This window comes from Chiloscyllium plagiosum, chromosome 11 (genome assembly GCF_004010195.1).
Source record: "Chiloscyllium plagiosum isolate BGI_BamShark_2017 chromosome 11, ASM401019v2, whole genome shotgun sequence".
Classification (NCBI taxonomy): domain Eukaryota; kingdom Metazoa; phylum Chordata; class Chondrichthyes; order Orectolobiformes; family Hemiscylliidae; genus Chiloscyllium; species Chiloscyllium plagiosum.
The window spans coordinates 33,480,944-33,505,785 of NC_057720.1; the positions used below are offsets into that span (position 1 = coordinate 33,480,944).

Sequence of the window (24,842 nt, forward strand, 5' to 3'; positions counted from 1 at the left end):
GAGAGAGAGGGAGAGAGAGGGAGAGAGAGGGAGAGAGAGGGAGAGGGAGGGAGAGGGAGAGAGAGAAGGAAACTGACACTGCCTTTGCTGTTTGAAGTCATGTATCGCTGGACAAGTGCCAGAGGAAGTGGTGGAGGCTGGTACAATTGCAACATTTAAGAGGCATTTGGATGGGTATATGAATAGGAAGGGTTTGGAGGAACATGGGCCGGGTGCTGGCAGGTGGGACTAGATTGGGCTGGGACATCTGGTCGGCATGGACGGGTTGGATCAAAGGGTCTGTTTCCGTGCTCTATGACTCTGTGACTCATGGACAAGGACAAGGATCCTTTTGGACATCACACTTTCCAACTTCTCACCATTTAAGAAATATTCTGCCTTTTACTTATACCAAGCAAATACCTTTACACTTATTTACAGGTCGTTCTGCTGTAATGCTGTTTCATTAACACAAATTCGCTGTAACGCAACTGACGAATTGGGGACACTTTCTAAAGTGTGAACTTTTAAAATGTGTGTTGGCTGCAATACAATTACATCGCCAACACTTTAAGCTATGTTTCTAAAGTGCGATTTTTTCCATAACACATAGTTACACAAGAACGGAACCATTGCATTATAGAAGAACAACCTGTACTTTCTATTCTATACACCCATTCAAGTCCAAGTCCTCTTGAAAGCTCATTACACCCTCCTCACAACTTGCATCCCCATCTAGTTTATTTTGATATCAGCAAATTTGGAAATATTATATTTGATGTTCACATCCAAATCATTTATAAACATTATGAACAACTGTGGACCTAACATTGATCTTTGCAATACCCACCAGTAATAGCTTTTTATTTCCACTCTTTGCTTTCTGTCTATTGACTAATTTTTAATCTATACGATTACATTCTCCTAATCCCACGCACTGTAATTTTATTTGCTAACCTCCTGCATGGGATCTTATCAAAAGCCTTCTGAAAATCTGCATGGGGCAGATCCACTGGTTTGCTTTTGTTTGTGTTTTTGTGCTACAAGTAACAAAATTCAAAATGTTTGTCAAACATGATTTCTTTTTCATAAATCCATGTTGGCTCAGCCCAATTTTGCCATTCAGATCTAAATGTTCAGTTATCATTGGCCTTAATAATAAATTGTAACCGATTCCCTCCTACAACTGTCAACCTAACAGATATGTTGCTCTCCACTCTCTGCTCTTCCTCCCTTCTGGATGAACCTCAACTGGTCCAGGAGTTTTCTCAATCCTCAAGCTAGATCATTAATAAAGTACTACCTCTTTCCTAAAAGCACACTTTTAGTTTCTCAGTGATACAAATCCCTTGGTTACTAAATAACTTTTGGAGCTTTTCTGTATCTTCTTCCATGAACAGAAATGTAAAGTAACTTCAGTTTCTATGTGATTTCCCTGTTTTCCACAATAAATTTATTCGTGGCTTTTGTACTTGCTTCCGATTTGGAATATGTCAATTTCAAATTCTTATCCACATTGAGAAATCTTCCTTGGCCTCGCCCTTTCCTATCTCAGTAATTTTCTCCATATCTATAACTCTCCATCATTTCTGTGCTGCTCCAGTTCTCATCCAATTATTGTGTATCCTAATGTGCAAAGATAAAAAGGTCTGAAATGGTTAACGCTGTGGAATGCATTAAGCAAGTATATTTACTTAAACATGAATTCAAAGATCTTTGTTTATCCCTAACATTCTAAACATACAAGTCAGGGTTCAACTTCAGGACAGTCTTCTAAAAGAGTTTTAAAAGTACATCAGGAAAAAAAGTTCAATAGGAATTGCCAGTTTTAAAAAAAAGTAACACTTGGAATTGAACATACCAGATATTTTAAAGTGTACAAGACATGTCAGAACAGAATGCATCATTCACATTTTTCTTAGTCTTACCTTTATCTTGAAAAAGAATTTCAAAGACTCACAACCCTCCAAAAGACATCTTCCACATCTGTCTTAAACAGTGAGCACATTTTTCTTTAAAGTTTGACAACAGCCTCGTAGTCCTATTACAAGGGGAAACATCCTCTCATTATCTCGCTGGTAGAAGCCTCCTCAGAATATATACCTGTATGTCTGGAGATGGTGGGATTTAAACCTGACCTCATAACTCAGGGGTCGGGACACTACCATTGCACCACAAGAGTCCTCAGGATATTGTAGTTACTTTAATCAATTCATTCAAGCATATTTAGACACACCTCCAGGGTGCAGGGAACTTGAACCCAGGCATCCTGGCCCAGATGTACACAACAGCCCTTGTCAGATTATTATGTTTGAATAAAATGACCTCTCATTCTGTTTTGGTGACACCACCTTCCAATGAGCTGTCTCTGTCATGGCTTCTTTTCTCTATTGTGATTCAGAAGGCCTCAGCTGTAGCAAACTCATCTCCCATACTTGCGCCATCACTCCTTCCCTTCCTTTCCAGATCAACAGAAAGGTTCCATTTCTCCTTACTTTCAAACCACTCATCTCCACATTGGAAGTATCACCCTCCACCATTTCCATTACCTCCAGCAGGTTGTCACCACCAATCACATCTTTCCCTTCCCTCCCAGTGTCACAGTTCTGCAGGGAGCATTCCCTCTGTGACACCCTAGACCAATTCTCCAAACCTCCTAACACTTCTTCACTCCTTCCAAGGCCCCAGCCACAGGCGAAACTGTTGAAGTACCTATTCGAGATGGCTCAGGGAATCCATCATGGACCCGACCTGTACGCCTCTCTTCATTCGTCCTGGAGATCATACTCTGTGGTAGTCTGGAATATAAAACTCTTACAATGTTAGACTATAACAGATACCTACAAGCCAGGCTTGAGCTAAATTTCTAAAATCATTAGCAGAGTAGCAGCACAGGCTCTTACCCCTAAGAGCTCTCTCAGGCTACTCCCCTTATTGCTGCAAACAAGCTGTCTTTGTACAGAAATTGCTATTAAAATTACAAAAACACCACGTGTCCTTAATCAGATAAGCAGCAATAAAATGGCAAAAGTTTCCAGAGGAAGATAACTCATTGACAGGTCTGAGTACACTTGACTAATTAAGTTACATGCACATCAAAGTGGGAACTGTGGTCAAGCCAGGCCTCATGGCCAATTGCTTTAGCTAAATGACCTTCCCTTTTAACAGTACATCATAACGAGACTAGTCTAAACTATGTGGAAAAGGTCATGAGGTAACCTTGCTCAGCTAACATGTCCAGTATCATTGTCCTACAAAATGGCTATTTCTTTTAAAATCACCTTAGATTCACAAAATGCAAATTAAATTCATAACATTCCTGGATCTTGAGCTCCAGGGAACAACAAACAAATATTCAATCCATAACAAGCAAGTGTACACTCAAATCAGACCACGAAGAGTTAACCTTTCTAACAGCCTCTGTCCTGTCTCTCTCTCTCTCTCTGGTCCCTTGAACCCTTAGGTCAGTGAATGTAATTTACAGAAGAGTGTTTTCTCTCTCTCTCACACACACACACACGAACATCTTCCAACTTTCGTACTGTCAGTTTAAGCCTTTGTGTTTTCCTAGCTTGTAAGGGTAATGAGACATTCACATTCCCAAACAATCAAGATTTGGAAGCTGATCTTCATAAATTCAAATCTGCTCAGTGTAGTATACATGAAAATGCATCAGGATTGTTCTATTACATGCATATTCCACTCTGTTTATTAAATTGCAAGTTCTTTTCCTAATGAGTATGAGTTTTGTTAAGAGTCTTCAATATAAACAAGAAACTCAGTTATCCAACATCCCACCGTGAAATATGCGCAGCTTCCAGCCCCTAGGGTGAGAAGGAAGTACTGCCACACATTCCACAAGTGAACACATGTTATCACTTTATTTACACTGATCCATTGACACATATCCTTAATTCTTCTGAACAACGCCCCACCCCACCTCCCCTGCACTATGGTCAAGCACTTTCCTACATCTCCTGTCGCAGATGTGTAAGGATACAAGCTTTCACAAAGCAATATTTTACTTCTACTGCTTCCAATTTAGTCTTCTACATTCCTGCTTATGATGTCTGGGTGATCTCTTTTCAGAATGCCTTTACTGTTTCTGTAGAAATGACTATGACCTCCCAGTTGCTCGCTATTTCAGAAAACACCTTGTTCTCATGCAAATATTTTTGTTTGGGGTTTCTGAGTGACGGACACGCCCTTGTCTGTATCAATGGTGCTAAGGTGAAAGTTGTCAAAGGCTTCAGTAAACGTAACTAACAATCTGTCCTGGTCCATCCACATTGATGCTACAGTCAAGAAAGCAGATCAATGCTTCTACTTCCTCAGAAGGTTAGAGAAATTTGGCATGTTCACAATGACTCTTACCAATTTTTATACATGCACCACTGAAAGCATTCTAAATGGATGCATCACAGCATGGTATGGTAACTGCCCAAGACAACAAGAAATTACAGAGAGCCAGTCCATCATGAAAATTGGCCTTCCTTTCATTGACTCTGCCTATACTGTACTTCCCACTGCCTCAGGGAAACAGCAAATATAATCAAAGACCCCTCCCACCCTGGTTTTACTCTCTTCCATCAGGCAGAAGATGCAAAAGTTTGAAAATATGTTCAAATAGATTCAAGAACAGTTTCTCTGCTGTTGTCAGACTTATGAATGGATTCCTCATATGTTAGAGTTGATCTTTCTCTGAACCTTCTCTGTATTGTACCACTATATTCTACTTTCTGTTTTATTACCCTGATGTTGTTGGAGGGAATCCTGAGGGACAGAATGTACATGTATTTGGAAAGGCAAGGACTGATTAGTTGTGCATGGGAAATCATGTCTCACAAACTTGATTGAGTTTTTTGAAGTAGTAACAAAGAGGATTCATAGTGGGCAGAGCGGTATACATGATCTATATGGACTTCAGTAAAGCGTTCGACAAGGTTCCCCATGGGAGACTGGTTAGCAAGGTTAGATCTCATGGAGAAGGGTGTCACAGTGACTCAGTGGTTAGCACTGCTGCCGCACACTACCAGGGTCTCAGGTTTGATTCCAGCCTCGGGCGACTGTCTGTGTGGAGTATGCACATTCTCCTTGTGTCTGCATGGGCTTCCTCTCACAGTCCAAAGATGTGCAGGTCAGGTGAATTGGCCATGCTAAATTGCCCATAGCGTGAGGTATATTAGTCAGAGGGAAATGGGTCTGGGTGGGTTACTCTTCAGAGGGTCGGTGTGGACTGGCTGTTTCCACACTGTAGGTAATCTAAATCTAGAATCTGGAACTAGCCATTTGGATACAGAACTTGCTCAAAGACAGAGGATGGTGGTGGAGGGTTGCTTTTCAGACTGGAGGCCTGTGACCAGTGGAGTGCCACAAGGATCGGTGCTGGGTCTGCTACTTTTCATCACTTATATAAATGATTTGGCCGTGAGCATAAGAGGTACAGTTAATAAGTTTGCAGATGATACCAAATTGGAGGTGTAGTGGACAGGGAAGACGGTTACCTCAGATTACAACAGGCTCTGGACCAGATGGAGATTAATTCAGATAAATGCAAGGTGCTGCATTTCGGGAAAGCAAATCTTAGCAGGACTTATACACTTAATGATAAGGTCCGAGGGAATGATGCTAAACAAAGAGACCTTGGAGTGTAGCTTTATAGCTCCTTGCAAGTGGAGTAGCAGGTAGATAGGATAGTGAGGAAGGCAATTGATATGATTTCGTTTATTGGTCAGAGTATTGAGTACAGGATTTGGGAGGTTATGTTGCGGCTGTACAAGGCATTGGTTAGGCCACTGTGGGAATACTATCGGAAAGATGTTGTGAAACTTGAAGGGGTTCAGAAAAGATTTACAAGGATATTGCCAGCATTGGAGGTTTTGAGCTATAGAGAGGTTGAATAGGCTATTTTCCATGGAGTGTCGGTCACTGAGGAGTGACCTTTTAGAGGTTGCCCACATTCTCCACAATGCTTTGTGGGCGGCACGGTGGCACAGTGGTTAGCACTGCTGCCTCACAGCGCCAGAGACCCGGGTTCAATTCCCGCCTCAGGCGACTGACTGTGTGAAGTTTGCACATTCTCCCCGTGTCTGCGTGGGTTTCCTCCGGGTGCTCCGGTTTCCTCCCACAGTCCAAAAATGTGCAGGTCAGGTGAATTGGCCATGCTAAATTGCCCGTAGTGTTAGGTAAAGGGTAAATGCAGGGGTATGGGTGGGTTGCGCTTTGGCGGGGCGGTGTGGACTTGTTGGGCTGAAGGGCCTGTTTCCACACTGTAAGTAATCTAATCTAATAGGTTTATAAAAATCATGAGGGGCATGGATAGGATAAGTAGACAAAGTCTTTTCCCTGGGTAAAAACAATGACTGCAGATGCTGGAAACCAGATTCTGGATCAGTGGTGCTGGAAAAGCACAGCAATTCAGGCAGCATCCGACGAGCAGCAAAATCGACGTTTCGGGCAAAAGCCCTTCTGATTCCTGATGAAGGGCTTTTGCCCGAAACGTCGATTTTGCTGCTCGTCGGATGCTGCCTGAATTGCTGTGCTCTTCCAGCACCACTGATCCAAAGTCTTTTCCCTGTGGTGGGGGAGTCCAGATCTAGAGGGTATAGGTTTAGGGTGAGGTGAGGGGGCGGGAGATATAAAAGAGACCTAAGGGGCAACATTTTCACGCAGAGGGCCATACGTTTATGGAATGAGCTGCCAGAGGAAGTTGTGGAGGCTGGTACAATTACAACATTTAAAAGGCTGGGTATATGAATATGTTCTTAATAGAGAGAAGCCTTTCACACTTTACACCTATTTTACATTTGTCTTTCACAACCACTAACAAACCCGTTCTTTTTGCACTGAGCCTCTACACCATCCGCGGCCTTGCTCCTCCTCTTGTCCAAAATATAAAAATAACCATTTTCCAGCACCTTGCAGTTCTGAGGAAGAGCCATATCGGATTCGAAACCTTAACTCTATTACTAGCCCAGTTGAGTCTCTCCAACGTTTTTTGCGTTTGTTTTATGTTTCCCCCTCTGCTCTGAGCAAGCACGCAACCGGGTGGAGCATGCCGGTCATTGTAGTTCCTCTCCGTGCCTACATCTCCCAGGATGCCGCGCGGGCGGTGACGCGCTTCACGTGATATCGCCCAACGCCTCACGTGACTGGTGCCCGAGCGTTGGACAGAATCGCCCTGGTCACCGACCGCTAGCCGTCTGTCCGGAACAATGAACGGCTACGCGCTGCTCTACGGCGGTATCACTGTGGCCTTTTGGTCTACCATCCTGGTAGTAGGTAAGACAGCGGGAGTGTGGAGACGGAGGGTGGCTCCCTTCTGAGCCCAGCCCTGTGTCGGGCCTAGTGTAGCCGTGGTCCGAGGGTCCTTCCACCGGCGCAGCACCTTCTGCTGTTGGAGGTTTTAAACATATGCACACGATGTTGCAGCTTTTGACATGCAACCGTGGAGGTGTCTCCCGTTTGTATCACTTTGTGAGGGCTGTATTTTTAATGAATGAACCCACAACCTGTTGAGAATCACTGTCAGGAATGAAATTGGGCGTCAAAATAACCCCCAAAGTGCTGCGGATGCTGGAAATCAGAAGCAACAGAAGTTGCTGGAGAAACTCAGCAGGTCTGGCAGCATCAATGAGGAGATGGTATCTACGTTTTGGGTCCAGTGAGCCTCGTTTTGCCAACCTCATGAAAATGAATTTGTTAATGAAGAGCGAGATTAATTACAGATTTATAGAGTAATGTGGAGTGTTGCAGGTGTTGGATGAGTAAATACTTAAAACATTTTGTAGCATGTGGTTTCTGACCTTAAAGTGCATTAAATGTGCAGTGATTCCTGTGCAAATGTGTAGGGTTGAGCTGAACAGTTTTCTCTGTTGATCAGAATTAAGAGAACATGAAAAGATATCTAAAAAAAAGACATTCTGATGCATGTAGACTTGAAATTCTTTTTATAATTTCAAATGAGGCTATTCAATGATGTAATTAATATCTTGAACAAATGTGACAATTCTGGGTCTCCTGACCCATAGGTATGAACACTACCACTGTGCCATAATGATCCTGACATATCACTTTTTCTTATGTTGCTGTAACAGTATGTTGATTATGCTGACATTTGTGATTGAGTATTCATGCTGATTTTTGCTGGAAACTGGGTGGGATAAGGTTCTAATTCTGTCAGTGGTGAATATTACCACAACTTCCTATGCTAGTCTTCTGATCAACAATAGAGGAATAAGGAATTTGACAGTTGTGCATTTGTTTTGGAAATTTTTTTTGTGAACCTGTCAGAGCAGTAGTATCCAATCTCTAAACAGTTATAGAACATTACAGGCCATTTGGCCATTAATATTGTGCCAACCTTTGTATCCTACTCTGAGATCAAACTAACCTACGTGCCTGACATTTTACTATCATCTATGCGCATATCCAGAGTTGCCTTAATGTCCCTAATGTATCTGACTATTACCACTTTTGGCAGTGCATTCCACACACCTACCATTCTGTGTTATGTTTGCTGACTTTTTGGAAATTAGCATAGATTTCTAGAATCAAGCTGATGTGGCTGGAAATTGAAATGTTATGTTTGAAATTCAAGGTTGAGTGTAACTTTCTTTATCAGCTGTGTGTTTGCAGGGCTAAGCATTTAAATTTATGTTCAGCTTTGGTTTCATGTATGTTTAAGGGGATCAGGTGTGGTTCAGCAATTGCACACTTATTTTGAGTCTGAGATTGAGGGCCCAGATCCCAGTTCAGACACTGAATTGCCACTCCAATGTTATTCAAGATTTGTGTAAAGATTTGTAGCTTGGCTGCCAGTTGCAGCAGTTGGGTATGTTCACTGAGCTGGGAATTTGGTTTGCAGATGTTTCATCCCTTTCTAGGTGAGATCCTCAGTGTTGTGGAGCCTCCTGTGACAGTTGGAATTTGTGGTTTCGCTCCCGTTGCTCTCGGTTTACCAGTTCTGGTTATTTGTTGCAGTGGTCAGTATATTGGGTCTAGGTCAATGTGTTTATTGATGGAATCTGTGGATGAGTGCCATATTTCTAAGAATTGTCTGTGTCCTCTGTTTAGCTTGTCCTATTATTGCTGTGTTGTCCCAGTCGAATTTGTGGTCCTCGTTGTCTATGTAATTATTATTAGGGGTAGCTGGTCGTGATGTTTAATTGGTGTTCATGAATGCGGACTGCTAGTTGTCTGCCTATTTGTTCTGTACAGTGTTTCATGCAGTCTCTGCATGGAATCTTGTACACCATGTTTTTCCTGCACATGGTCTTTTCTGGTGAATTGTCTGAGCATAGCTGTTGGCTTACGTGTTGTTGTAAATCTGAGTGGTCAGCGGAGTCTGGAGGAATCAAAGATATTCTTTATGTAAGGTAGGGTGGTTAGTATGTTGGGTCGTGGCATGTCCTCGTCACATTGTTTGTCTGCCAGACATCTGCTGATAAAGTTGCGGGGATATCCATTCTTGGCAAAGAATCTGTAGAGGTGTTCTCTTTGCAGACCGGGAGTGCTACAGTCTGTTGTAGCCCTTTTGAACAGGGTCCTAATGCTGTTTCTCTTGTGTGTTTGGTTAGTTCTTATAATTAAGGATCTGGTCAGTATGTGTGGTTTTTCTGTACAGTTTTGTACAGTGCTGTATTGAGGAAGTGCTGCAGTTTTAAATGTATCAGTTTTCATGTCCCAGTAAACTGAGATCCTGTCCCTTTCTAAGGTTGGCATTGAAGATCCAATGCCATATTTTCAAAGAGCAGGCTGTCCAACTGTTAATAAATGCACAAGTAGGTCACTGTCTTCCTGCTGTTTGTCAAATCAAGCTGTGAAGGAGCAGGCAAAGACGTTTCCTATTTTGCAGTTAAAAGGTGACATTGACTGGAAGCTCCATAGTATCCTGTGGTCATGGGACACATTGTTTAAGAAAAATCTAATGTAATTATTGGGCCTTTCGCTCATTCAATGCATCATGGCATACAGAAATAAGTATGCAATAAAAATTTTCCAAAGCTTTCATTGTTGAGAGTGTAGTACAGAAAAGCACAGTAGGTCAGGCAGCATCCAAGGAGCAGGAGAATTGACTTTTCAGGTATAAGCTCTTCTTCAGGAACCTATGCACTCAACTCTTATCTCCAGCATCTGTAGTCCTCACTTTCTCAAAGCTTTCATTGTGTTGAGTTAGCAAACCTATAACCGTGTGGTAATTGGTATTTTACCTGAGTGTCTTGTCAACAGGGTGAACAATTTGGAATTGCTTTTAATAGTGGTAATGAGTGTCAGTTGCCCAACAAGTACATTTCATGTAGCTTGTTCTGTTCTCCATTTGTTGTGTGTCATTTTAACTGATTCAATTTTATAGTTTACAGTTGCAACCTTTGTTGTGACGGTTATTGTTTGGAATTCAGAACTTGCAAATTGAGCTTGAAACCTAATATACATCGATATCTTTGAAAATACAAGGAGTAAACTACAAATTCATTGGAAATAGGGAGAAAGTTCTGGTTCTAAAAGAGTTAAAGCAGTCTGCAAAGTGTTTCAATTTTGCATAACATGGGAAATTCCACCGTTGTGGTAATAGTATTTGTGGTGTCAGGCAAGCATTTTGGGAACTGATTACATTGTTAAAACCTTTTGTGTTGTGAAATAATTGACATTTCTTGCAGTTCTTAAAGTTGAATAAAAAACTGTCAAAATTGAAAGAATATTAGTTTGTTAACTCCCTTTGCAAGCCTCTGTTTTGAGGTTCTGTTCTTTGACTGTATAAAGGGTGGGAAAGTGGGGATCTGAGAGCAGAGGGCAATGTCACAACTGAGGAAATGCTTCTAGAGTATTGTATACAATTCAAAATACCAAAGTTTAGATAGGATGTCAACGAGGGTACACAAGAGACTTACAAAGATCAGGGACTTCAAATATGTTGAGAGATTAAAGAAAGTGGGGTTATCTAGTTTTGAGAAGATTTGTACCTCAGGTTGAGGTTCTGAATGTATGTTTGCTTGCTGAGCTGGAAGGTTTGTTCTCAGACGTTTCGTCACTATACTAGTTAACATCGTCATTGAGCCTCATCTGGAGGCCCACTGATATTAACTGATGAAACATCTGAAAACGAACCTTCCAGCTGAGCAAGCAAACTTACGTCCAAAGTGGGGTTATCTTTAATTTAGATAAATGAGGTGCTGCATTTTTGAAAGGCAAATAGGGGCAGGACACATACGCTTAATGATAAGGTCTTGGGGAGTATTGCCGAACAGAGACCTTGGGGATCAGAATCATAGTTCCTTGAAAGTGGAGTTGCATGTAGACACTGTAGTGAAGGAGGCATTTGGTGTACTTGCCTTTATTGGTCAGTGCATTGAGTTGGGAGGTTATGTTTTAGCCATACAGGACATTGGTTTGGCCACTTTTGGAATACTGCATTCACTTCTGGCTCCCTCCTGTAGGAAAGATGTTGTGAAACTTGAAAGGGTTTAGAGAAGACTGACAAGGATGTTGCCAGGGTTGGAGGGTTTGAGCTATAGGGAGATGATGAATAGGCTCATGCTATTTTTTTTCCGTTGAGGCTGATGGGTGACTTTATAGAGGTTTATAAAATCATGAGGTGCATCAAAAGGGTGAATGGTCAATGTCTTTCCCCAGTGTATGGGGAGTCCAAAACTACATGGCATAGGTTTAAGGTGAGGGGAAAGATTTTAAAAGGGACCTAAGGGGCAACATTTCATGCCAGAAGGTGGTGCAAATGTGAAATGAATTACCAGACGAGGTGGTGGAGGCTTAGTAGTTTTACAAGATTTAAAAGGCATTTGATTCCTTGCTGTACATTTCTGACTCAAATCGGTTAGATCAAAGGGGAATCTAAAAGATCTCAGAATAGGTTTTGATAAAACAAGTAGGAAGACTTTGTTTGCTCTGAAGATTGAGTCAGTTACAAGAGGTTGTAGTGTGATGATATGTGCCTTTAAAAGAGATTTGCTCAGCTTGTCCCTCTTAAAGAGGAATGTTATAAATTTGGTGCTGAAGTGTCTGCTCCAGGAAAAACAGGGTAAATAGCTTTTGGGTTTAGTCAAAATTAGACAAAGGAAGCATGAGTGGGTGGAGTCAACCTCTCACAGACCCTAATGTTTTACTTTTGCTTTCAGTTGTTGAAGTTGGGTTTTTGGAGTGAAAGGTGCTACATACAGCTCTCTGCTGCTCAAGAAATTTGACTTCTCTCAGCTAATTCATTCAATGTGTTTTGCCTTTCCCTTGGACTGAGGGAGATAGCAAGTAAGGGAAATCTGTTTATCTGAACTTGTCTATGCCAATGGTGTGTTTGTGATGCTGCTATATTGGGACAGTTGGTGAGTAATGAGGTGTTTTGGGAGAGTTAGTTATACCAATTTTCTATTGTATTTTAACTGTAGTGTAAGAGTAAGGTGTGTTTTGCTAAGAATAAGGTGTTTTGCTTAAAGCCTACAGGTGCAACCAATAGAATTACATTTGGAATGCAGCATCTTACAGTTGCATTTATACAAGATATGCATAAAGGTCCGTAATACGAGATTTAGTATGACTGACAAAATTGCTAGGGCAGACATCAATTTCATTTCATACAGGCTTGTTACAATGGAATTTGTTTTTTAAGAGAACTAATGTGCAGAGTTCTGGGGAGAAAGCCAGTATGTTGGCTAATGTTGGAGAATTCTTTGGAAAGGTTAAGTCTAAATGTTGAATGGCCTCCTGTAAAGCATGACTGTTGATCCTTTTAAACTAATCCATAATTGCTATCAATCAAGATTATAGACAAGTAAAAGAACAATGAAGGTATTTTGCTGGTGAGACACTAATCTCATCTAAAAACTGAAAGGACTGCGGATGCTATGAATCAGAAACAATAACAGGAGTTGCTGGAAAAGCTCAGCAGGTCTGGCAGCATCTGTAAAGACAAATTGATTAGATTAGATAACTTACAGTGTGGAAACAGGCCCTTCGGCCCAACAAGTCCACACCAACACTCCAAAGAGCAACCCACCCAGACTCATTCCCTTACTTTTATGGGCAATTTAGCATGGCCAATTCACCAAACCTGCACATTTTTGGACTGTGGGAGGAAACTGGAGGAAACCCACGCAGAAACGGGGAGAATGTGCAAACTCCACACACAGTTGCCTGAGGCGGGAATTGAACCCAGGTCTCTGGCGCAGTGAGGTAGCAGTGCTAACCACTGTGCCACCCACTAAATTAGATGACGTTTCCAGTCCAGTGACTCTTCCTCCGAACTAATATCATTTGCTCAACATTTATTTGGTGTAGTTTTCCTATCATATCCACTGGTTCTAAATTTTGCAGTATTCTTGATAACGCCTGCAGTAAAAATGGATCTTTTCCTGTAGGATCTTAAACTCCTGACGAAACATCTCTTCACAGGAAATTATGCCATAACCTTTGCTTTAAATAGTTCAAGTACTTTAATCTAATTCGTTATTTGAGGAGTTGAGCAATGTGCAAGTGCTGGAGCTCAATATTAGCAAACTATGCACATTCAGTGGTTGGTAAATCTTGTTCATTCAGTGATAGATTGTCCCCTCCCAGTAGAAAAGAAAACAAAAATAATTTATGATATCCTTTATGACCTTGCAAAGTGTGTTGCAGACAGTTAAATACTTTTAACCTACATTCACTATTGCATTATTGTAGACATGGCACCCAATGTGGATGCAGCAAGATTCCGTAATTATTCATGGTTTAACAACCAGATGATTTTATAATGATTAATGAGAGTTTATTATTGAGCAGGCACCAGGGCGAAGCACCCTGCATTTTGAACTAGTGCTACTGAATCCTTTATGCCCACCCAACATTACACAGCACCTTCATTTAATGTCACACCTGAAAGAGTACCTTAAGCTCGGTACGTCAGTGGAATATCAGCTTAAGCTTTATATTCAAATTTCTGGAGTGGGACATGAACCCACAACTTTGAGACTCTGGCAGCTGAACTGTAACTTGAAGAAAAGAAGAATCTTTAGGAGAAGGCTCTCAGTTCCTCTTCTCAGTTTCCTTTCAGAGCTATCCCCACAGTGCTCATCCACTCAATTTTCTTGTTTGCTTAGCTGTTACAATTTCATGTTGCACTTGGATTTATGTAGTCGCATTCATAGTGTCCGGACATCCCAAAGTCAGTAAAGTTTTTAAGTGTATCACTGTTGTAACAGGGCAACACGGCATTCATATTATACAGTGCGGCATTGAGATTAATGCCTATCTGATTTGTTTCAATGAATTAGGTTGAAGGATAAATATCAGGGAAATTGGGAGAGTTAACTTGTGCTTCTTTGAGCGAGGCAAAGGCAGAGACTGACCTTGTTTAGTATCTCATTCAAAAACAATATATTCAACAATATGACAGTCTCTGTACTTAAGTACAATGTAGCTGGTACATGCTGAAGTAAAGTTGTTACAGGATTTTGGTTTATGTATTGTTGGCAAAATTTTTTTTAGTTAGAACCAGAAAGAAGAGCAATGCCTAATTAACAATCCTTATGTTTGAAGCCCAGTGTTATTTCTGTATGTAGCTATGAGCTGATATTTTAAATTGGCTAACTTTAGTAATTGCTAAGTGTGAAATGTTTAGTAGTTCCCAAAGAAATCTGAACCAGTATAATGACTAATCTGTCCTTTGACATTTTAAGTAAACTCTTGCTTAGAAGAACAAACTTTAGTAGTTCTGAGTATTGTCTTTTATCTGGGTTAACTGTTGCCTGTTTGGATCAGATCCAAACAAATACTCCAAGAATTATATGAATTCAACTACTGACTTGCATTTTGTGACCTTCACTGGGCCTGAATCAAGATCCAAGTTAAGGAGCTTATTCTTTTTTTCAGTTTTAAAGTAAATGGGTAGCGTCTACCCCATGTAATGGAGTGGTTGAATAATTCTGTAGGAGACAGTAAGGTCTATAGATGCTAACAATCAGATTAGAGAGTGTGATGCTGGAAAAGCACAGCAGGTCAGGCAGCATCCGAGAAGCAGGAAAATCGACGTTTCGGGCTGAAGCCCTTCATCAGGAAAGAGGCTGGGAGTAGTGAGATAAATGGGAGGGGTGGGGCTGGGGCGAAGGTAGCTGAGTGTCTGCTTGAGGATGTGGCTGAAGAGCTTCAGGGCAGAGGAGAAGAGGACTTGGGGAGTATCTGATTCGAAATGTGCAAAATTCTAATTTTAAGTTGAGTTTAAGCTCAAAATATCTTTGGTCATGACCAATATGAGAATGTACATTCAAATGGAGAGAAGTTAATTGTCACGTGTAATTCATCTCAATCTGACATGAACTTTATTCTTGTCAATATACAGTTTAAAGTTCTGAATCCATTACCGGGCTTCAGTTTATGATTTAATTGAAGATATGAAGAGAATTCTGCATTAGCTGTCTTTATGGGGTAAAGAGTGCTAATGAGGAAACTGTCTTCTCATTACAGTCTCCAAGATAACACTGAAGTGTTTTGTCACATTGAACTTGAAAAGCCTCTTGTGTATTGAATTACAATTGCCCCAAATGGATCTGACATTTCTGGAGAGTTAGACATGAAATTTTCTGAAAACGTGAAATTTTGGAAAACTTTTAATTGTTCTCAAATGCAACTTTGTTTTTTTCTATTCCAGGCATTTGTTACACAATATTTGACTTAGGATTTCGCTTTGATATAGGATGGTAAGTTATTTTAAAGGAAAAGTGAAATTCTTGTTTCTAGCACTTTTTTAACTTGTTGCAACAATCCAACCAGCTTGGAAATGCTTATACTAATCAAAGGTAACTTTCAGAAAACTTATGGTAGTCGATCAATTGCTAGTAATTTGGTTACACTCTAAATTGAATATTAGTGTGTGCAAATTTATAAGGGCATGCACTTATTTGGGCTTATCCTGTATTCTGGCAATGTCTTTCAGACCATAACCATTCACGACAAAAATTATAATCTTTGCATCACCTTTTATCCTTTTACCAGCTGCCATTTCCTCTGGTTCCCAGCCCTTCCTCCCTCCAATGGGAACAATTTCTCTTGTTATTGTCTAGACACTTCACAATTTTGAAGACTTTGATCAAGTCTCCTTCTACCTCCTTTTGTAGAATGACCCCAGCTTTTTTCCAATTTATACCTATAACTGAAGTTCCTCATAAATATTTTCTCACCATCTAAAATTTTCACATTCTTCCCAAAGTGTGGCACCCGTCTGGCTGAACCAGCCTTTTATCAAAAGCTCATAAGAATTTCTTTGTAAGGTTTTATAAATTGAGACAAAAAGCAACTCTGTTGTTGCATGCAGTTGTTACTAGGACAGCTTGCTAGGAACTTGATGTGAAAATTACGCTGTCTAGCTTTTGTTCCATTTTATTTTGCTTTTGTATGCCAGGAATTAGCACATCCAAATCCTATACTGATCAGTACCTTGCTTTGAAAAGTGCTGATGACACTCCTTAGACTTTAAAATTTTCTCCATAAAATTCTATGTTTGTCTGCCTCTTCCTTTTAGACCTTTCTAAAACCTACCCCTTAGAAAAAAACATTTTTCATCTCTTCCAAAACTCCTATTTTACCATAGTGACAGTTCTTGGCTGTACTCCTGAAACATCATAGAATATTTTTGTATGTTCATTTTGCAAGATCCTGATGCAGTGTAGTCTTTGGTTTGGAATTTCTGGATCAAGATTTGCTGACATAAAAAATATTAAATTTCAAAGTGGTGTTTTTGTCTCATAGCTTTTGAATAGTAAAACCAAGTTACTAAATCACATGTAGAAATTGAATCTTGATAATAAATAGGAAGCTTCTGCAAACTCCCATTACTTGTAAGAATATTTGGATAAGTGTCAAGAGGATTGAATTTTTGTGAACCCATCATGTGAGCTTTGCCTGATATTGCATTTGAGGGATCTGCCTGATCCTAAAATTCCAGAGATAGGTGCGGTTTGCAAGTGTTTCTTTTTAATATGCTGGCCTCTTCTGGCTGCTGCTTCCTCATTGTTCTGACGCGCCTTGTGAATTCTATATGTTAATATTTAGATTTCTGTGCCCATGTTTTTTTCCTAAACATTTTGGATGAGATTTGAATAAGTAGAAGTTTAGTGTATCACTTGAATCATGACTGTTGATGCATGAAGTCTGGGTAAGAGCAGAGACAAAAGTTGGAAATGAGAACAAGCATGAACAAGGGAGACAATAAATTGCAGAAATGATTGGCTGGTTAACATGAGCAAAGACAACTACAAATGCATCCTTGTGGATCTGAGTAGGACCCATATCCTGATAAATCAAAAAGCAGAGTACTATGGATGCTGGAAGTTTGAAATAAAAGCAGGAGTTATTGGCAAATCTCAGCACATCACACAGCATTCAGGGAATGAAGCAATCAATACTTCAAGAACTTTCTGCAAAGTTCAACTTGTTTTGTGGAATGGAGGATGGATTAGGTAAGAGATGTTGCTCCATATCAAATATTTGTAACCTCTTTCTCATAAACTTACGAAAAAATTTTGTATAGAAGGAAGAAAATCGTGGATTAAAGGAGCAGCCATCAAATCACATGAAAATTGGGCAAGATTTCTAAAAACTTAATCAAGAGGAGTTTAAAAAGTAGAGTGAAATAGAAGACTGGTTGATTTAGTTAGGGCATTTCATCGAGGTGGGTTGAGGTCGTGTAGCCTTCAGCTGTTGTAGATTGGAAAGGAATAAACCACAATTATGCAATGAAGGAAGTATTCACTTGGATTGTTCAGGACATGGAATACTATTAATGAAATGAGAGAGTACTGTTTTTCTGCATTGAAGTACTGATTTGCATACATTTTAAGCAAGTGATTGTAGGAATGATCACTTCCATTAAAGCAAAAAAATAGATATGGTTAAAACTAATGCTGGGACATAGAGAGAAAAATCAAGAAGGAGGAGAAACCAAACTTGGTATACATTTTAATGAAAAAAAACAAAAGAACTGTGGATGCTAGAAATCAAAAACAGGAGTTGTTCGTAAAACTCAGCAGTCTGGCAGCATCTGTATGTGGAAATCTGAGTTAATGGTGTTTTGAAGAAGGGTCACTGAACCCGTAACAGTAACTCTGCTTTCTCTCTACAGATGCTGCCAGACTGGAGTTTTTTCAGCAATTTCTATTTTTTTTGCTTTTGAATATATTTTAGTCTGTTTCATTAATCTTTGTGATGTCAGGCTAATCAGCTTTGACAATAATGTAAAAAAAGTTTAATCTTTTTTTCTTAGAGAATTAAGAATTAAACACAAGTGGATGTTTTTATTAGGTTTTATACATCTTCCTCCAGCTCATAATAAAGCATTTGTAACTTTTGTGTGGTTTGGAGTTTTATGAACCAGAAAACTCCAAACCACAGGGAATGGGGGCTTTGCATTGATAGTGAGAAAAAAAGGAAATGGTGATAAATGAGTATGCCATGTATTTGAATGCAATCAGGAGACTCAGTAATTTTCTCCATCTCCCCTTCCTTTGCCCACAATGTCTGAAAGACTAATGAATGCTTGTTTATTTAAGTAAGACAGGAAAAGTTTGAGGAGGGCGAAGTACCCCAGAATTGTTAAAGCAGTTTTGGTATTATTAAGAAATTATGTCAAGTCATCACGGATCATCTGTTAGAAACAATATTAATTATTGAATTAAAGGTTGCTTCAAGGGGTGAAATTCAGTTATTTTTGACTTCAAATGCAATACCAAGGACTGCAGTTCATTTGATGGGTGATTAAGACTTTATATTCAGCTTTAAAGAAAATAAATTGCTGTTGAGCATTGAACATGTCCAAATCTTGAATTGTCTGTATATCACAGCTGCTTCCAGGGACAGTATGTGGCCTGATTTCTGCAGTAGAATCTTGTTTTAATCTTGTCTCGTGTTGATGTAAATTTTACTGTTGTTTTTAGTTAAAATATTTGCTGAACAATGACCTTGTAAATTGGGTAGTTGTATAAAAAATGGTGCAAATTGGATTCTAAGTATTCTAGATTATTACTTTATTACAGAAATAGCTTTTTGTTAATGCATTTAAAGCTGCTCATTTTGCCCATACTGTGCAATCACCCCATGCAGCAAAAACGGTTTGCGCTGTTGGATTGTGGAAGCATGTTTTTAGGTGTATAAAGATGTAGGCTCTTATTGTTGTCTTGCTTTAATGTCATCTCGCTGTTGGTATGTTATATTTGTAAATCTATATATTTCCTGGATTTTGCAACAGTAAAGGCAGTGAACTTAACCGCAACTTCTGGAATCTCTACATGTGCTGTTAAGCACAGAAATCCAAATGTTGCAGTCAGTGATTCTATGCTTCTCCAGACTGCCTGCTTTTGAAATCCATCCTAGAATGCAGCCTCTTAAAAATTATTTAACTGATGAGAGGTTTAAACTATTCTTTTTCTCTCTGTAAAAGTCCTTAAAATATTGCACCTTGTAAAGGTTTGACTATGTTTTTAACCATGTGGTAATTTAATAACCAAACACCTCACTGGCCCTTCAAGTTTTGTATTCATTGAATGTCACTTGAAATTTAAAAAAATTCCACATTTTAAAAATGTTAATGGGATTTTAGCTCTCATAATATCTTATGACCCAGTAACTTTATGTGAAAATTTTGGTGAATTAAGTCTTGATTTTGGGTTTCTACTTTTTTGTCTATGAGACTACATTGTGACTGGCTACTTATCTTGCTTGTTGATGTCACTGTTGGATTCCTTTTGGCAGATTCAGTCTAACTTTTTGGTAAAACAGAAATCTACTTCGCAGTAGATATTTGTAGAATTTTTTTTCAGAACGATTGGTACTGATTTATTGCTTACAGTAAAATCATTTATTTTATGATCTTGATATGCTCCATCTTCAAAAGAGATGGGAAACAGGGACAAGTATTGAAATGAATATCTTGGGCATTGTTTTGCATGACCTTTTGCATGTAGGCATCCTTGGATTAATATTGGTAGTTTCTTTTCAACTCAAACATTTTAAAAGTTTGTACGTATACTTGATACTTTAAGCAATGAGTACAAAAGAGAAAAGTGATTTATTTCATCATTTTTAAAATTTCTGATAGGTTTTTAACAGAAACATCTCCGTTTATGTGGGCAAACCTTGGAATTGGATTAGCCATCTCTTTGTCTGTTGTGGGGGCTGCATGGTAAGAGCTTTCTTTGATAGATTTCATAGATTTGACCAGGATTGCCGCACATCATTGTGCTGATGAATCGAAGTGTAATAATTATTGTACCTTAAATCAAAAATCTTGGTTAAACCAAGGTGTTCTGAGGCATGCCTTATTATCAAGATGTCATTTTGTGTACGGGATGGTAATTCCTCAGATAACGAAGGTATTCATGTCTGTATGCAGCAGGACTCTGAAAACGGGCTTGGGCTACTAAATGGCATTTAGTATTTGTACTACCCAACTGGTGAACAATGACTATCTCTAGCCAGAAAGTCGAACCATCTCTCCATAACATTCAATGGCATTGTCGTCTTTGAATTCCTCATCATTTTGATAAGTGATATGGCTGCTAAACTAGATCAGGGGCCAGGCATTCCTTAATGAATGATGTACCACATGAATTTTCAATGTCTTGGGAATACATTGTCTGTGTATATCCTATTAGCTGAGGAATGCTAACAGGTCTTTATTGAAAAAGAAAGACATAACCACTTGTTTTCACATTTTATTTACTCAGGGGAATTTATACAACTGGATCCAGCATTCTTGGTGGGGGTGTGAAGGCACCAAGGATTAAAACCAAAAATCTTGTCAGGTAATAGTTTTAAAACATCTCTTAACTTGTAAAGTTGCATATGGTGAACATGATGAAACTGCTTTGTTCTATTTATAAACTCAATTTTACTTTCAAAATAATGAATCTAAACTTGATTGAGTTTTTTGATGAAGTAACAAAGAAGATTGATGAGCAGTAGATGTGATCTATATGGACTTCAGTAAGGCGTTCGACAATGTTCCCCATGGGAGACTGATTAGCAAGGTTAGATCTCATGAAATAGAGAGAGAACTAGCCATTTGGATACAGAACTGGCTCAAAGGTAGAAGACAGAGAGTGGTGGTGGAGGGTTGTTTTTCAGACCGGAGGCCTGTGACCAGTGGAGTGGCACAAGGATTGGTGCTGGGTCCTCTACGTTTTGTCATTTACATAAATGATTTGGATGCGAGCATAAGAGGTACAGTTAGTAAGTTTGCAGATGACACCAAAATTGGAGGTGTAGTGGACAGAGAAGAGGGTTACCAACAAAGAGACCTTGGAGTGCAATCCTGGTCTCCTTCCTATCGGAATGTTGTTGTGAAACTTGAAAGGGTTCAGAAAAGATTTGCAAGGATGTTGCCAGGGTTGGAGAATTTGAGCTATGGGGAGAGGCTGAACAGGCTGGGACTGTTTTCCCTGGAGCGTCGGAGGCTGAGGGGTGACCTTATAGAGGTTTACAAAATTATGAGGGGCATGGACAGGATAAATAGACAAAGTCTTTTCCCTGGGGTCGGAAAGTCCAGAACAAGAGGGCATAGGTTTAGGGTGAGAGGGGCAAGATATAAGAGACCTGAGGGACAACTTTTTCACAGAGGGTGATACGTGTATGGAATGAGCTGCCAGAGGATGTGGTGGAGGCTGGTACAATTGCAACATTTAAAAGGCAATTGCAACATTGAAGAGGCATTTGGATGGGTATATGAATAGGAAGGGTTTGGAGGGATATGGGCCGGGTGCTGGCAGGTGGGACTAGATTGGGTTTGGATATCTGGTCGGCATGGACGGGTTGGACCGAAGGGTCTGTTTCCATGCTGTACATCTCTATGAACTACTTGCACACCCTTCCTGAAAGGGGACCTGTTTTTACAAGCAATTTGATGGGGGATTTGGTTTTTCAGATTTGCTATATCTTTGTTTTGTAGAGTATCTATTTACCAGAGTAATACTTGGGAGACTCAGAGGATAAATAATGAATCGTTAAGATTTTGTCTTCATTGGGCTGCTGCTAATGTTGAGCAAGTTAATTTTATTGCCATTAGTCTTTTGCAGAGTTTTCAATTCATTGCTGGCATTTGATACACTCTATAGTTTTTCAACTTAAAACATTGGAAATCATCACAATGCCCTTCATTGTCAGAAAAGTGGAGAAGTTTAATCTTCCAGCTAAACTTTATCAGAATTGGAAGATTAACTTTTTTCATATGGAAAGATAGAACAAGATTGATTAAAAATATCTGCTTAATCTACAAGTTCAAATGTATTGTGACATATCTCTGGAACAGGTAGAACTTTAATCCAGTCTTCTCGCACAGAGGCAGATATAGGTGTGCTGATCTTTGTCACAGAGCCAACTATGATGATGAATAGTGTGTAGTCACTAAAGAGAGCATCAGGAGAGTTGGAGGTGGATCAAAAGAACATAAAAAAAGATGAGGCTAGTTCAAAGTTTATGAGGAGGTTTGTAGCTCGGGTGCTCGTTGTTGTGGTTCTGTTCGCTGAGCTGGGAATTTGTGTTGCAGACGTTTCGTCCCCTGTCTAGGTGACATCCTCAGTGCTTGGGAGCCACCTGTGAAGCACTTCTGTGATCCTTCCTCCGGCATTTGTAGTAGTTTGACTCTGTTGCTTCCGGTTGTCAGTTCCAGCTGTCCGTTGCAGTGGCCAGTATATTGGGTCCAGGTCGATGTGCTTATTGATTGAATCGGTGGATGAGTGCCATGCCTCTAGGAATTCCCTGGCTGTTCTCTGTTTGGCTTGTCCTATAAAATTGTAGTGTTGTCCCAGTTGAATTCCTGTCCTCGTGGCTCAATGGAACGAGGACGTTCGGAAATGCTCTTGATGTATGGTAGTGTGGCTAGCCCTTTGGGTTGTGGCATGTCCTCGTTCCATTGTCTTTCCCTTCGGCATCTGTTGATGAAATTATGTGGGTATCTGTTTTTGGCGAATACATTGTATAGGTGTTCTTCTTCTTTTTGCAGTTCTGGTGTACTGCAGTGTGTTGTGGCCCTTTTGAATAGTGTCTTGATGCAACTTCTTTTGTGTGTGTTGGGGTGGTTGCTTTCGTAGTTCAGGACTTGGTCTGTGTGAATAGCTTTCCTGTATACCTTTGTGGTGAATTCTCCGTTCAGTGTTCTCTGTACCATCACGTCTAGGAATGGGAGTTGGTTGTCCTTTTCTTCCTCTCTAGTGAATCGGATTCCTGTGAGTGTGGCATTTATCATCCGGTGTGTGTTCTCTATTTCTGTGTTTTTAATGATTACAAAGGTGTCATCCACATATCTGACCCAGAGTTTGGGTTGAATTTGTGTTAAGACTGTTTGTTCTAAGCTTTGCATTACCGCTTCTGCTATGAGTCCAGAGATGGGTGTGCTGTTGATTTGTTCATATATTTGGTTGTTGAATGTGAAGTGTGTTGTGAGGCACAGGTCCAGTAGTTTGAGTATGCCGTCTTTGTTGATAGGTTCAACGTCCTGTTGTCTGTTCTGTATGTCCAGCAGGTTGGCTATTGTTGCTCTGGCTAGGGATTTGTCGATAGAGGTGAACAGTGCCGTTACGTCGAATGAGACCATGGTTTCTTCCTTGTCTATGTGTATATTTCTGATGATGTCCAAGAATTCCTGTGTTGACTGTATAGAGTGTCTGGATCCGCTGATCAGGTCTTTCAGTTTCTGCTGTAGTTCTTTAGCCAGTTTGTGTGATGGTGTCCCTGGTAGTGATACTATAGGTCTGAGTGGGATGTCTGGTTTGTGCACTTTAGGTAGTCCATAGAATCTGGGGTGGTGTTGCTTTCACGTTTCATTCTTTGGAGGTCAGACCTGGTTATCTGTCCGTTTTTTTTGTAGGTTCCTCAGTGTGTTGTTTATCCTATTGGTGAGCTGTGGGGTGGGGTCAAACTCCCACTTTTGGTAGGTGTTGGTATCTGCAAGTAGTTGTGCTTTTTGGATGTACTCTGCTTTGTCAAGGATGACCGTCATTCTGCCTTTGTCTGCTGGTAGTATGATTATGTTCTTATTGTTTCTTAGTGATTTTAGTGCTTCCCTCTTCTTGGTGTTAAGATTATGTGTTTGTCTTTTCCTTGTTATCAGGGGTACGATACTTTGTCTCACTGTTTGTTGTGTCTCTTCTGTCAGTCCATTGTTCCTGAGTGTGCATTCTAGTGCTACTGGGAAGTCTGCTGTCTTGGCGTCCCTGTGGTTGTAGTTGAGTCCCTTGGCCAGTATAGTTCTTTCCGTGTCTGTGGGAGAGGTTTCTAACTCGGGTGTGTGTTGTGGTGTCCTCTCTGTTGTGTGTTAGTTTGGTCATTTTTTCTTTTAGTGCTGTTTTTTTGCAGTCTGTGGTCCTGTTCTGTCCTATGGTGATGGCCTGTTCTATGGTCCGGGTCCATTCCTGATTGGTGGTTTTTGAAATTAACGATTTTTGGCGCGCAATTTCTTGTCTGTATTTGTGAAGTCTGTTGTGTGCGTCTGTAATCATTACCTGGATCATCCTGAATCCATTCTGTCTAGCTGTGTCTCTGGCTTGTGGGTTGTTGACGGGTGGTCTGTATCTGACACATGGTGGAAGGATTTGATTCTTTCGGCATTCATGCAGGAACCGGAGTTGTTTGTATGTGGCGTTTAGGCGGTTGGCACAGGGTTCCCATTTCCTGGCTTGTCTTAGCGTCCCTCTCCCGTAGGTGTTCAAAGTTTGAGAGAAGATTTGTAGCTCGGGTGCTCGTTGTTGTGGTTCTGTTCGCCGAGCTAGGAATTTGTGTTGCAGACGTTTCGTCCCCTGTCTAGGTGACATCCTCAGTGCTTGGGAGCCTCCTGTGAAGCACTTCTGTGATCTTTCCTCCGACATTTATAGTGGTTTGTCTCTGCCGCTTCCGGT

The 24,842-nt window shown here is 40.3% G+C and overlaps 1 protein-coding gene and 1 long non-coding RNA gene across 2 annotated transcripts in view; one reads left to right on the plus strand and one right to left on the minus strand.

Moving 5' to 3' along the window:
- The window catches only part of LOC122554285, a 14,962-nt gene extending 7,924 nt beyond the window's left edge, over window positions 1-7,038 (minus strand). The window contains exons 1-3 of the long non-coding RNA XR_006312959.1: window positions 6,897-7,038; window positions 2,692-2,777; window positions 1,908-2,020 (exon numbers count right to left, since the gene is read on the minus strand). This is a non-coding gene — a long non-coding RNA (uncharacterized LOC122554285). The remainder of the gene's footprint in view (window positions 1-1,907; window positions 2,021-2,691; window positions 2,778-6,896) is intronic.
- A 54-nt stretch (window positions 7,039-7,092) lies between these two features.
- atp6v0b (ATPase H+ transporting V0 subunit b) overlaps window positions 7,093-24,842 on the plus strand; it is a 34,321-nt gene continuing 16,571 nt past the window's right edge. Inside the window, exons 1-4 of the mRNA XM_043699062.1 lie at window positions 7,093-7,260; window positions 15,611-15,659; window positions 20,051-20,134; window positions 20,679-20,756. Of these exons, the coding sequence (XP_043554997.1) occupies window positions 7,194-7,260; window positions 15,611-15,659; window positions 20,051-20,134; window positions 20,679-20,756 (278 nt within the window). The 5' untranslated portion in view covers window positions 7,093-7,193. The remainder of the gene's footprint in view (window positions 7,261-15,610; window positions 15,660-20,050; window positions 20,135-20,678; window positions 20,757-24,842) is intronic.